The sequence below is a fragment of the Benincasa hispida genome, chromosome 8 (genome assembly GCF_027475165.1).
Source record: "Benincasa hispida cultivar pf3 chromosome 8, pf3_genome.v1.1, whole genome shotgun sequence".
NCBI classification, from domain to species: Eukaryota; Viridiplantae; Streptophyta; class Magnoliopsida; order Cucurbitales; family Cucurbitaceae; genus Benincasa; species Benincasa hispida.
Genome location: NC_143485.1, coordinates 57,671,573 through 57,687,094, shown reverse-complemented (window position 1 = coordinate 57,687,094; position 15,522 = coordinate 57,671,573). Strand labels below are relative to the sequence as shown.

Below are 15,522 nucleotides of genomic sequence, written 5' to 3'. Positions count from 1 at the left end.
AATATATATTAAAAATTCACAAATTAATCCATACAAGGTAATCAAACTTTAAACAAATAAACATATGGATAAAATTTGGATTGGGTTGGGTCTAACCCAAATTTTTTTTAGCCAACACACGACACAACCTAATTCAATTTAAAAAAAAAAAAGTTTATCTTAGGTCAACCCAAACCTTATATTTTGAATTAGATAGTTCGATTCTTCAGATTATTTAAACACCTCTACATCTCAATCTCATCGTACATATAAATAATAAATTAAATATATTTTGAAAAATGAATAAGAAGAATTTTTATATATTATAATTGAATAATTTGGGAGGAAGCACGTAAGGCTGGGCTTAGGATGCGCTACTTCTTTTTATAATTTTTTTTCATTTTTCATAAAAAGGAAAAAAAGAAAAGAAGAAGAAGCGGCTGCGCAGCGGTTGCTGATGCAATGAGCTTCAAGACTTGCGCGCCAAGTCAATGAACATGGGAGCGACCGCCAGCGCAAAACACAGTTCACGTTCCCATTTTTCAGCGGATTCTTTTATTCCCACCGACTCTGACTCTCCCAATTCACTTGGAACCTAACCCACGCCTCTCTCTCTCTCTCTCTTCCTTTTTTGATTTTTCTACCCACTTCTTCTCTTCTCTTCTCTTCTCTTCTCTCTTAAATTCCGCCGATTCTAAAATTTTCCGGACTTCTTGGGGATCTGTACATTTTCTTCTGAGCCACCGAATCCCATACGCCTTTTGCAGCGAAGAAATGCCAACCAACGCTTTTTATAGCAGAGTTTCCAGGCTTTTCCATGACCACCCTTCCCTTTCCAGGCTCCTTGTTCTTGTCACCGTTAGGTATCATCTTCTTTCGAATTCCGCTCCGTTGTTTTGTTCTAATCTCATGAGCATTTGTGCTTCCTTTGCTGGTTTGATTTTTGTTGTATAGTTTAAATGTGAGGTGACATTATTAATTGTGGTCCTGTTCTGGTTCACTGTTGTATTGTGGAATTTCTTTTTGTTAATTGTTGTATGGAATATGTTCTGGTGTAAATATTGTTGACCATAGGCGATAAGGGAAAATACGAGGACCTACTATTCTCTGTTTCACTATTTATCTTGACTGCTTTTTTACCTGAAACTTGGAATTTCTGCGGTATAATTGATTTCCAGGATGAATTGGGTTGTATACCATTGATTTACTTATTCGGTCGTGGCACTGAAATCAGGCCCACTTTGAGATCAAATGCCTTTAGACTACGTGTCTGCTATGCTTTTCAAATTGTTTTCTGCCTAAATTGAAGTAGGTATGATGCGGAAGAATTGAGATTCTCTCTCTATTAGTTTCTTTCTAGTATATTGGGATTCCATTATTTCGAATCCTATTTATTTGACTAGTTGTTAAAGGATTGCGATCTGACATATAGATGAACAGGGTCGTAGATAGAAATTGAGGGGCGAAATTTCACATATTAACTTGTTTCGTATAAGATATCTTAACATAAAATTTAGAGAGAGGATTAGAGGAAAACTACAAAATCTTAAGCATTTTATATCTGATTTTTTCTTTTTAAAAAATTATATTTATGACAAACTAAGGGGGCACCATCCTCTTTGCTCCGTCCCTGCCAGATCAAACATTTCATTGCTATTAAAATTCAAAGGTGCTATATTTTGTCACTGTATTGTATGGATCGCTCATTCAATACTTCCTCAACATGTTACTTCCATCTTTAAGTCTAAAAGATACGTTATTAGGTTTCTCTGCTGATTCTTTCCCCAATAATTTTCACGACTGATGATGAATGGTAAACTAATCAATTCTTTAAAAGCTGCACCTAATAAAGGAGAGTTGGTTCTAACATGAAACATCATCTCATTAAGAGCATTGCTTACAAATTTGATTTGATGCACTTAATAAGCTGTGAGCATGAACTCCAAGGAATGCCCAATCATTCTCTTATCCAATTCTCCCAAGGTTGGTGGCTACTATAAAAGAGCTCAACTATACTCTATATAACACTTAGAGTTAGGACCGAATTTGAGATCTCACTCTCTAAACCCCTACTACTCTGTAGGGGTTTATTCATTTGGTACCATCTCCTTTAAGTTCCATTGGGCTCACCCATTACTGAGAGGAATAGTTCTTGTTATGCCTATGCCATGTTCAAGCTATGCCCAGATTAGATTGTATTCATTTTACGTCTTCAATCAGATTTTGATGCACTCTTTTCTCCTGCAGTGGGGGGAGCCTTGTAGCATATGCTGATGCCAGCCCAACCAATGGTGTACCCAGTATTGCATCTAAAGACAATGTAGATGAGAAAAAGAAGAAGGTGGTAGTGCTTGGAACTGGTTGGGCGGGAACAAGTTTCTTGAAGAATATAAAAGATCCCTCCTATGAGGTTCAAGTGATATCACCTCGTAATTATTTTGCATTCACCCCATTATTGCCAAGTGTAACATGTGGTACAGTGGAAGCCCGTAGCATTGTTGAACCGATTCGTAAAATTGTGAGGAAGGTAATTGATTTCTCTACATTTTACTATACTTTTAGAGTTGGAACTCGTGTCAGGACTATTTGGTTACCATGCATTCATTATTTCGAAATAAAACTCTAAGATATGAAAATGATGGGAAGGTAAAACATGTGAGCATACTTTCATATGTTTGGAAACGAAAATTCACTTTGATATATAATTTTAAGAACCATTTCAAGGAGAGTATGGTCCTACCTTTCTCCTAATTCACATAGGTGCTTTTTTACTGAATCTTGATAATCTATTAACATGAAGATGGTCTTCTTGCTTTACCTTTGATCAGAAAAGGGTTGACATAAGATTCAATGAAGCAGAATGCTACAAGATTGATGCTGAAAATAGAAAACTCTATTGCCGATCTAATGAAAACACCAATCTGAATGGGAAAAAGGAATTTGTTGTGGACTACGACTACCTAGTGATAGCCGTGGGAGCACAAGTTAATACATTTAATACCCCTGGTGTTGTGGAGAATTGCCATTTCTTGAAGGTAATACGCTTCAACTCCTGTACAATTACGGTGAAGAGTAGGTGGTTCTTATTTTAATATTTCAATTATCTTTGTACATAGTAACATGTAGTAATAGCAGTAATAGCAGCAGCAATAGTACTAAAAAAGTTATATTGGACTTATGCCCCTTAAAATGCTTTTGGCCCTTAAAATGCTTTTGGTAGAAATGCTTCACTAGAAAAAGAAGATTGAGAACTCATTTGAAGTTGATTGTTTTAAGAATCATTGACTTCTTCTCTCTTTGCTTCTGAGCGATGACTGATTACTTAGAATTGTTCTTAGGAAGTGGAAGATGCTCAGAGAATACGAAGAACTGTAATCGATTGTTTTGAGAGGGCAAGCCTGCCTACCCTGGATGAAGAAGATAGAAAGAAAATTCTTCATTTTGCTGTTGTTGGTGGTGGCCCCACTGGTGTGGAGTTTGCAGCAGAACTTCACGATTTTGTTAATGAGGACTTGGTCAAATTATATCCTGGACTTCAAGATTTTGTAAAAATTACTCTTCTTGAGGCAGGAGATCATATCTTGAACATGTAAGAACGAACCTTTGTCATTTTGCTCTGCTTAGTGCTTAGTATTTTTAAAAAATTTGGAATCTCCTCAAGCCCTACCATTCCATTATTTCAAAAGTAACAGTAAAATGTACTTGGAAGGACTATTAAATTGGAGTTTTCTTATGCTTGGATGAAAAAAATATATTCACAAACTTCTTTTTTTAAAAAAAAAAACCTCGTGCTGTTGCAGGTTTGACAAAAGAATTACTACTTTTGCTGAAGAAAAATTCCGAAGAGATGGTATTGATGTTAAGACAGGATCAATGGTAATCAAGGTAACTGATAAAGAGATTTCTACCAAGGAAATGAAGAATGGAGAAATATCTTCTATGCCTTATGGAATGACTGTATGGTCAACTGGTATAGGAACCCGTCCGATCATAAAGGACTTTATGACACAGATTGGTCAGGTTAGTTTATTGAAAATCTACCATAATAATATTAAAGTCAACCTGACTAATAATTGTTGCCTGTCTTCTCTCTCACAATTTACTTAATCAAATATGATCTCTTCTTCAGCATCTTTCCCATTTATAGCTGATATTTGTTTAATGTTTATAGGCTAACAGGCGTGCTTTGGCAACCGATGAATGGCTTCGAGTTGAGGGATGTGACAATGTATATGCACTTGGTGACTGTGCTACTGTAAATCAGCGAAAAGTCATGGTCAGTATACCTTTTCGTTTTAAAAGTCTTACGGTCATGTTTGGCTCACGTCTACCGTCTCTTTTTCAAGAGTTTATGCCCATAAATAGCAGCGTACATTCTATGATTGTTTTTTATATTTTAGTCACATGAACTCATGCCTAGGTTTTACGTAACCTATCTACCAGTTTTGTGCTAATTATTTGATTTTCTTGTCCTCATATCTCTCTCTTCCGTTGGCTGTTCCTGATTTCTTCACAGGAGGATATTTCAGCAATTTTTAACAAGGCAGACAAAGACAATTCTGGGACACTTACAGTAAAAGAATTTCAAGAAGTCATTGATGACATATGTGAAAGATATCCCCAGGTGGAGCTATACTTGAAGAATAAGCAGATGCACAACATTGTTGATCTTTTAAAAGAATCCAAAGGGGATGTGGCAAAGGAGTCTATCGAATTGGATATTGAAGAGTTTAAATCAGCACTTTCCCAAGTTGATTCTCAAATGAAAAACCTTCCTGCTACCGCGCAGGTTTGCCATATATAATTGACATGATACCATTTGATACTCCTATTGGATTCCACATAATAATGTTTTATACTGATCTAAAATGTTGTCTCAGGTGGCTGCACAACAAGGTGCATTTCTTGCCCATTGTTTTAACCGTATGGAAGAGTGCGAAAAATATCCTGAAGGTCCTCTTAGGTTTAGGGGATCAGGACGCCACCGCTTTCGGCCCTTTAGGTACTCACTCTTTCTATTTTGATTTGATTTAAAGATAAAAAGGTTAAACTTTTTGTTAGTGAATCCCGTGAAGTCCAAAAGTGATTAATACAAGACAATTTCTTTCTTTTTTTTCGTTTTTTGGAATGAAAATTTAAATGGTATTTGACCTTATAGACGTGTAGCCTGTTGGAATTCATTCTCAATAAATAGTTCAGCCACTCCTTTTGTTGTTATTCAACTGGGAGTGTGGGACCTCTGTCCTAGCTACATGCAAGCGTCCTGCTGAATTGTTATGACTGCAGGATCGCTTATTGAAATAAAATCATTATATTTCTTTAGGTATAGCGCAGGGCAGGCAGATATTACAGTGTGATGTGGTTGTATACTGTGGCATTCTTGGACATAATTTGCAGTGGACTATTAGACAGTTCAATTTCAAATTTAAATCTTAGTGAATGAAAGGAATGGTATGAATCTGATTTGCTGATTGTGTTCGACCGTCCTTGAAGGTACAAACATCTTGGACAATTTGCACCGTTGGGAGGAGAACAAACGGCTGCACAACTTCCTGGGGATTGGGTTTCCATTGGCCACAGCTCTCAGTGGCTCTGGTACTCTGTCTATGCAAGGTGAAACACCCTCTGTACTCTGAAAGCTATCTTACAATCTCCTCAATAAAATTAAAAAAATATATATCTTAGTTCTCAAGGGAAAGTCAATACCTCACCCGCTACATGTGTAAAGGAAAATTGACAACCAAAATGTAAAATACCATTGACTTTACATTTAAATGTGCTTTGACCTTGACTGTGTGGTGATTTTCTCTCAATGTTCAGTAAGCAAGTTAGTTGGCGTACAAGAGCACTGGTGATTACGGATTGGACGAGGCGTTTTGTTTTCGGGAGAGATTCGAGTCGCATATGAATCAACTGAGGCTGGGGAGTTGGTCTTGGTCCTTGAGTTTGAAGATCGACTGTTATGAGTTAATGATACACACAAAGTTTAGTTTACCCAATTCATGAGCGAAATACATAAAGATGGTACAATAATAATTTTGGTGATATTCATCCGTTAAATTTATTAGTTCCTTGTTAGTAGTGAGCTTTTTGTCAAATGTTTCCCGCGGCTTAAGATGTAAGTTCTTGTATTGAGTTTGTGAACTGTGATTTACTTATACCAGAGTTTATGCAATTGGTCTGTTCTCCTCTCTCAACAATTGTGATATTGTTCTCTCAATTTATCTAGTTTAGTTTTGGATTCTTTTCTTTTTAAAAAATAATAATAACATAAAAACAATCTTTGTCCTGCAAGTTATATATATATATATATAATATTTTGTGACTATAGAAAGGGAAAATTAAAAAGATATTGTCCTTTTAGAAATTATTTAAGAAAATATTATTGTTTTCAAACTATTTGTAAATTTTTTTTTTTTATAAGTCGAGACTTTCCTTTCATTTGTGCGTCGAACTTTGAACCCTTGACTTTACTCTTCCTAACATTATTATTGAGTCTATTTAATTATCATTTCGGAGATCTTCTTTCCAAAGCTTGTTGAATAATTTTTACGGATTCTGTCATCTCAGCAAGTTTGACTAAATAACAAGCTAATGAATCTTCTTCTTTTTGCCACTAAACGTCCCAATCAAATTCGAGAGCGAGATTTTGAGAGAGCGAGAGTTTGAGCATGAGCGAGAGTGAGAGCGAGAGCGAAATAACGAGATTTTGATAGAGAACGAGAATACCGTACAAATTTTCCTTTTTTTCCTTTTTAATTATCACATTCCACCTTCTTTCTAATCCTTTCTTTTTTTTTAATTTTTTATTTTATAAAAACAATTTCTAAGAATATTTTATTATTTTATTTAAACTCTAAAAAAAATAAATTAAAAAAAATAATCTCATAAAAATAAAAAAATGTAAATTAAATATCTCATTTATATAAAAATAATTACAAAAATCAATGTGTCCCATAAGACGGACGTCGTCGATTTCGAGCTGGTTGTCGGTTGCTCGGGTTCTTCTTGATGTTGCTCTGGTACCTCTGCAGGTGCTTCATAATTTAAATATTCATTATGCTCTCCACGACCCCGACCATGTCCATGCACGTATGAAGACGAAGGACTAATCTCTGAGTCATAATGTCCTGAACCAAATGCTGGCATCATCATCATCGGACTAACATAATTAGTTTGACTCTGCGTCTGCATCATAGGAGGCAACTCTTCCACATTATGTGCAACCTCATCAAACTCATCCTCTTCCCGAACAGGTCTTTTACGTCTAGGAGCTGGTGGAGGAACAATAGGTATATCGTACATATAATGAATTTCCTCCATATAGCTTTGGTTGTCACTACATATAACAAGAACCTGGTTCGGATCATTCGCAACCTCATGGAGTCTACTATTGTTCGATCTCTGTGAATTATAAAACAATTAGACAATATTTAAAATAAATTTAAATTAAAAAAATAGATAATATTCATTCATTTACCAGATGACCCACAGCTGCTCCCGGACGAGTGACGTAGCGCCTTGTGATATTATTATACTAATGAATATATTCTGGAGTGACATCTGTGTCAAACTGTTCAAGAGAAACCCCCACTGCAATAAACCGTGCACGATAGTACCATCGCACTACCAAATGTGCAACTTTTTCGAACCAATCTCTAGTCCTTAGGTCAATATCATGCAGTACGGGTTCAGTATTACAAGGCGATGGGACATCCTGCTGAAAACCGAATTGTCTCATCACCCTGTCAGGAAGATGCCACTCACCAATGTGAAAACATATGAGAGGACTCATCGTCCGCCATATGTTTTGATCATTCGTACAAAAATTAGGCAAAGTATGCACAATAATTTTGTACGGCTCCCAAATAACCTAAAACACAAAATATTATATTAGAGAATATTAAAGACAAATACAATAAAAATGTGAATAAAATAATCAATTAGGTTTAGTGTAATATACCTGTTCAGGTTGAAGCAGATCAAACATGTATCTATACTGGTTGACTACATGTGTGGCTGTCCTAGTCACACAAAATTTGTCTCTCTACCTAAATTTTTAAATTGATAATTTAGAATTTAAATTAACTAGATCAGTGATATAAAAATTAAATTGAATTAAAACAACATACCGAGAACCGTAGGCTCGTCCAACTAACTGAGCATCATTAACATGATGTAGCTGTGGAGTCATTGTTGGAAATCGCTCCCAAGTCCATAGTTACAAATATGAGAGGCCCAGCTATCTCTCGAACCTCAGGTCTTGTTGCTTTGCATAGTTGTCTATACAACCATGTCAAGCATGCTCCACCCCACGAATACCGCCCCGCATCATGGAGGTTAGCTAACAGTGGCAGGAACATCAAGTGAACAAAATGACTTGATTTATCTGAAAACAAACTTCCACCCATCATTTGTAGTATATATGCTCGCGCATATCTTATGACGGTTTCCCCTTCTGCATCATCTGTGAGCTCACGAAATTGTGTTCCTAACCATATTAAACTTAACCTCAATCCTTTAATCTTGTCGGAAGGTGGGGTCGCACTGAGGTACAGTTGACAAATTTCTAACCAGTCATCGTACATCACTCCAGTGACCGGCTCACCGTCAACAGGTAACCCCAATAACACTTCTATGTCTTATAGAGTGATAATGTACTCTCCAACAGACATATGAAATGTATGCGTCTTGGGCCTCCATCTCTCGACCAAGGCTGTGATCAGAAATTTCTCCAGTAGTTCGATCTTGCCATACAACATATGATCGATGAATGGACTGGTTGTACAAAACATCAGGATCAACAGGTCCTAAGTTTATCTTGACGCTCCAATGCATCCCTTATTTTTGCTCTTCTTTTCTCGAAATAGTTCACGCATTTGAAGAATGTTATTTGAGCAAGAGCATTTATAGGCAACGATCGAGCTCCTTTGAGGACTCCATTTATGTACTGATAGATTTGTCATCATCCACCCATATCTGAATCCTCCATCATGTGCTTGAGTCCATTGCTCTAAACTAATGTTGTAAAAAAAAACTTAGACAGCTCCGATTTATTCCTTTGATATCTTCAATTGCTTTGTTGAACTTTTGAATTTGAAACTGACACCCGACACGATAAACATAATTTTTCAATTAATTAAATTTATACTTTCTATTGAAGTTGCTGACGATATGTCGTAAGCAGAAATGATGGTGACATTTCGGTCCCGTCCAACCATTTGCTGGGTTGTTCACTGCTGCAATTATACTAGCATGTCGATTTGAAATTAAACACACCTCTTCGTGTATTACAATTTCTCTCAGGTGTTTCATACTTAGTGATCTCGAACAAGCCATCATACCGAGCGGTACTGTTATGTAACAAGTGACAAACATTCGGCATTCCATGATCGCATTTTATGGCCGTTTGCTCACATTTTAACATGAACTACAAAGATTTTATTAAGGACTACTACAAATTGTCAACGTATGCTGAATGTTACTCTCCTCAATTTCAACCTGTACTGCATGAAGATTACTAGATCACACACCCTAATATGCCCTTCTTACATCCTGATCCATCGTTTTTTAGAAGACCTGGTAGACCGAAAAATTCACGTTATCACAACGATATGGATTGGACAGAACCAGCCACTCGACAACGATATGGATTTTGTAACCAGTTAGGACATAATCGAAGGAAGTGTCATTTGTTACTAAGACGGGCTCCAGATAGTTAGGGATTGAATAATAAATAAATTATTTATTATTATATATTCATTTTATTGTATATTCAATTTTTTTATTATAATTTATTGTATATTCAATTTTTTTATAATAATCTACTGTATATTCAATTTTTTTTTTAATCAATAAAATTTTACATTATAATAATCTAATATATTCAATTTATAGTATAATAATCTAATATATTCAATTTATTCAATTTATTGTCTAATGATTATCCAATTATAGTATAATAATCTAATATATTCAATTTATTGTCTAATGATTATTCAATTATAGTATAATAATCTAATATATTCAATTTGTTGTCTAATGATTATTCAATATAATAATCTAATATATTCAATTTATTGTCTAATGTTTATTCAATTATAGTCTAATCATTATTCAATTATAGTATGATTATTAGCTTTTTTTTCTCTTTTTTTATATATATTTCTATGGAAAGTTCAAATAAAGTGAAGACTCTCACTTTCTCTTAAGATCTCGCTCTCTCCTAAGATTTCGCTCTCTCAATCTCGCTCTCTTAGTCTCACTCTCTCGGTATCGCTCTCTCCTAAGACCTCGTTCTCTCACTCTCGCTCTCTCTATTATTGTTGTTATTTTTTCATTAATGATTACTAGTTTCTATTTCTTCTGGAACAATCACAAACACTTTTTTGATTATGGATCTATTACCAGAAGCTCAATGTGTAATCTTAGCATTCAATGTGTATTCCTGAATAATCTCATTTTTCAATTATTCAACCATTTCATTTTACCAAGTTCAATGTTAGTCAGATTAGTCAATATAAACTAAATCTCGCTCTCTCCAACATTCTCGCTTTGAATCTCGCTCTCTCCTAAAATCTCGCTTTGAATCTCGCTCTCTCTTAAAATCTCGTTCAACATCTCGCTCTCTCCTACTATCTCGCTTTGAAGTTTCGACATGTGTGTAACCATCGACAACTTAATATACAAAATTTTGTTCGTAGACAAAGCTAATTCGGAATTGTCTTTCATTCCAAGACATAATTTGTATCCATACGCTTTATATTCGCCTGGAGTTCGCTCCCAGAAATATAGCCATCCCCACCCCCTCACGTCAATCCCACAAACCTCCGTCTAACTCGAAATGATAACAAAATGCATAGGTTGTTAGAAGCAGCTCGAGTACACATATACATATAATATACCATCTCATTACGTTATTTCCTCTATGAGGGAAAAAGAAAAGTAATAAACCTGCAATCTCGAAGGTGGATGTGTGTCGAAACTTCAACCTTCGACAATCTAAGCGAGATTCGCGAGATTTTCCTTGTTGAGGGTTGAAGTTTCAGCCTATGTATTGTTTCCAAGTTTTTCTTTGTTCGTCAAGTTCTCAACGTTCGATCTCCACATTGGTTGAGTTCTCAACGTTCGACCTCTAACCTCGAACTCCCAAAACAACAATATTTCTCTAATAAGTTTCAAAACAACAATATTTTTCTAATAAGTTTTGAAAATAACAATATTAATATTAAAGGTTTTTATAGAAATGTGGTGAAATACGAGAATAAAATATCACAATTAGACATTATCTGTCAACACAGCTAAAAGTGTAGTGGAAACTGAAAAGTGTACCTGATCTGTGAATTGTTCAAAACTGTAAATACTTTTATAGACAAGTTCTGATTTGTTTATAAAGTGCAGGTTAGAAACTTAAAAATATCATTTTTAATATTCAATTTAAATTTCTACACTTTAATCCTTTTATTTTCACTTCAAATAAATATTAAATTTAATACTACTAGTTTCGTGTTGTTTTTAAAAAAAACAATTATATTTTTCAAATTATATTTTAGCATTTTTAATATAAATTACAGAAATCTCATTGTTTTCAAATATATAAAAATGAGCTAATTTATTTATAAATATAATAAAATTTTACTATCTATCACTACTATTTATCACTAATAGACATCTATTGATATAGTATTAATGTCGATCATTGACATAGATAAATGTCTATTAATGATTACAGTGATATTTTACTGTATTTAGATATTTTCAACAATTTTATTATTTAAAACAATTATCTTTAAAATATGTTCATATATTATGTATGAAAATTATTTTATTATTATTTAACAATTATAAATAAAATATAACTTTAAATACTTAATTTAAGAATTACGGTAAGTCCAGTGACTAATAAAAACATTTAAAAGTACAAAAACTTAAATTGAACCATGATCCAAAATATAGTCTAAAGTAGTATTTTAACTTTTTTTTTTTTAAAAAAAAAAGAGTAATTGAATTTAAAATGTGTTATTAGGTTTGGCTGGCAGCGTGTACTATGCACCATACTTTTTCATAGTCATATTTTTTTTAAAGGTATTGTAATTAAAATGTAGGATGAAATAATCGAACCTCTGATCTCGAAGTCGATAATACGAACACTGTGTCCATTGTCATAATTAACAATGTTTTATCAGGTCATGTTACGTCCTATGTCTTTAAAATGTCAGCTTATTTAATATTTGAATAGGGTAGTTTTTTAACATTTATGTAAGCTTCAAAAGTGGTTTAAAAATAGCAATGTTATCATTTTATGTGATAGTTGTTAGCTAAATTCAGATATTGGATTAACTACACCCAAAGAATTTGTGTATTGAATTACATAATAACCGGTTAAAATATGTATTTAAGAAGTGCTTTTTTTTTTTTAATTATTATTTTCACAAAATGTGATCTCAATTATGTGCTGTTACCTTAGATTAATATGTATGCATCTCAGCCGTCGGATGACTATAGGGTTGGTCATTTTTTTTATTGGGCAGGCCAGGCATGGGGGTTTGATGGGCCATGGGCCGTGTGTTATGGGGCCCATTATTTCCCCCCCTTCTGTTTTGGGCCCTGTGGCCACAGAATCCAAGTGCTTGAGATGAAGTTATTGCTAATTAAAGAAAAAACCGCAAATACCGGTGCCTTGGTCTTTTCATCAATCCCATGTGAATGTTATCTTATGCTTTAAATTCGATTTATGTATTTATTTCAACTTCTTGACTTTTGATCTTCAACATATTTGGTTTTAATTTCTAAGTTTTGCACAAAAAGAAACAAAATGTATATTTTTTAAGTGTGGGATATAATATTAAATTTTATTTTCATCTATCTAATTTAGTATTTATTTTAGGATAACTATTTTAAATGATAAAATTATTGAAAATATTTTTAAATATAGTAAAATATCACTGTCTATAAGTGATAGACATCCTATCTATTATTGATATATAGTGAAATTTTGCTATATTAAAAAATATTCTTCTAACTATTTTCTATATTTAAAACTAACACTTTATTTTAGGTTAGACGATAAAAAATATCTTTGAATTATAAGAATGGTTTCTTATATATCCTTAATTTGAAAAGTTTTATTTTGATAGTTGAAGTTTGAAGTGTTTTAAAAAAAAACATTCGAAGACGTTTATTATTGAATTCATTGATGGAAAATTTTATATATGCTCATGTGTTACTTAAGTAAACAAATACAAGTACATACGAGAAGTAGATTTGAGAGTTAGGGTTAGTAGAAAAAAATTGGAGGTACGAGGTTGAGAGGAGAAACACGTGACAACATGAGTTCAAAGATACATCATGATTGTCTTTATGTTTATCAATATATGTATTTGTAATTGTTCACATAAATAAAATATTATTATAAGCCTAAGAGGGTTGTTTTGAAATAAATCTCAAAATTAAAATAAAACTTTTTAAGTTTGAGGAGTTAACTTTTGTAGTTGAAAAGTATTTTTATAATTTAACATATATTTTAAGTATTGAACTATGAACGTTGCAAAGCTAGAGTTTAGAAACAAATCTTATTGTAATTGTTAATTAGTCACCATCCTGATTCTTGGTGACAGCACTAAAATTAATCAAATATCCTATGATTACGGAGGACTAAATATATAATGTCACAATCCAGTAAATAATCGTGGATACTTAATGTATATTTTGTTGAGAAAGTTTTTTAAAATATATATATATATATATATATATATATATATATGTTGAAGGTCATCCAAGGCAAACTCAAAGTCGATAGTGGTCCAAGTCCATAGGGTATCCAGAGGACTAGAGGAAGTGTTGGAAATATGTGCTCCAAAAGGGAAATATTAGTGTCTCAGAGTTTGGTCGACCAGTCGAATCGGTAAATATATACCAATCGAAAAATAATCGAGCTATTCTAGATCTGGATCCCTACAACCTCAAGTGTTGGAAACAACATTGAAATCACTAGCATTACACGTAATTAAAGACGAGTGTCAGATGAAGGGTAAATAACCTTTGAAAACCTCAAAAGGGGAGAGTAGGTAATCTCCAAAGGAAAACATCAATCTTACTTCTTTTGTGCTAAGTTGAATTATAAACTTCATATACTAACTTATAGGGGTGTACATGGATTGGGTTGGGTTGGGTTAAGGGCGTTTTTTGGACCAATCTGTCTGAAATTTCATCTTGATTGGGTTGGCAACCTAAATGATCAAAATAAAGTCTCTAACTCAACCCCTAAAATTCGGGTTGGGTTGGGTTGGGTTGTCAAGTTATAAATATTTTTTTTATTTTTAATTAAAAATATGTAAATTTATATACAACACATGACTATTAACTAAAATCTCATAAATTCAAATACTGAATACCAAATATCCATGATATTATTGCAAATTTTAAACAAAGACAAATATCTAACAATTTTAAAAGAAAAATATTAAAAATTCACAAATTAATCAATACTTACATATATATAATTCGGGTTGGGTTGGATCAACCCAATTTTTTTTATCCAACCCGCAACCCAATCCAACAATATATATATATATATATATATATAAAAGCGACTCGTTTAGACCATGGATCGGGACAAAAAAGTTTAATCCAATCCAACCCTTACATTTTGGGTTGGATAGTCTAGGTTGTTCAAGTTGTCGAATTATTTGAACACCCCTACTAATTTAGGCTTGGAATTTGATAGGTTTTGCACCATACCGATGTGAGGATCTCTTATGCAGATCCATTCATAAAGAGAGATCAAACAAGGAGAAGCGAGTCAAAGGCCAAATCTATAAAGGACATATAACAACGATGAATAATAAAAACACAAAGAATAACAAAAACTAATTATTATCATTAATTAAATCTATGGTTGACTATTACTAGGACAATGAAATTAAGAGTTTTTTTTTTTTAAGAACCATAGAGGTCCACACACTTGTTTGATTTAATATCATTTTAAAATTTATAATTTAATTTCACTCTTCTTCTTCTTGCTTACTATTTATTATAATTTTTGGGTTTGAATTGGGACCATAAGATATAATATGTGCGAAAAAGAGGTTAAATTACGATTTTGGAGTTAAAAGTTTAAGTTAAATTTGTATTTAGTTCCTTTTTTATGCGAAAGATTTCAATAGAGATATAATTTTAATTTGAATATGTGTGTGATTTTAAAAGTTTTAAAAGTATTGGTGTTATTCACCACAGTACCTCACGAATGGTCTCTATAAAAATTGTAACATTATCTTTAACATTTTATAAATGTTTCAAAATAAGCATACATAGCAAGAATTAGCTAATTAGGATTATGGATGAAAATTGAAAATTGAAATAGTGAGAACAGTAACTCAAAATAAAAATTTGGATATTCCAAACGTCGTCATACTGTTTCATTTCACGGTCACATCCAATTGTAAGTATGATACTATAAATGAAAAAAAAAAAAAAGAAAAAAAAAAGGAAAGATATGCTTGGCATACACCAAATATATATGCAGAAGCCATGAAGCAATCAATT

The 15,522-nt window shown here is 33.1% G+C and overlaps 1 protein-coding gene across 2 annotated transcripts; it reads left to right on the top strand.

Moving 5' to 3' along the window:
- Nucleotides 1-242: 242 nt before the first annotated feature.
- Nucleotides 243-6,179, top strand: NDB3 (NAD(P)H dehydrogenase B3). Of its 2 annotated transcripts, none has more exons than XM_039037705.2 (10): nt 243-842; nt 2,227-2,506; nt 2,808-3,014; nt 3,318-3,568; nt 3,780-3,999; nt 4,151-4,255; nt 4,496-4,768; nt 4,860-4,981; nt 5,473-5,592; nt 5,800-6,179. In XM_039037705.2, exons 1-10 carry the CDS (start codon nt 754-756, stop codon nt 5,885-5,887), a joined length of 1,755 nt encoding a protein of 584 aa, XP_038893633.2. In that variant the 5' UTR covers nt 243-753; the 3' UTR covers nt 5,888-6,179. The 2 variants fall into 2 exon arrangements, 1 of the variants encoding a protein (XP_038893633.2); XR_016531621.1 differs by having other exon boundaries at nt 418-842; nt 5,303-5,592.
- Nucleotides 6,180-15,522: the final 9,343 nt, after the last annotated feature.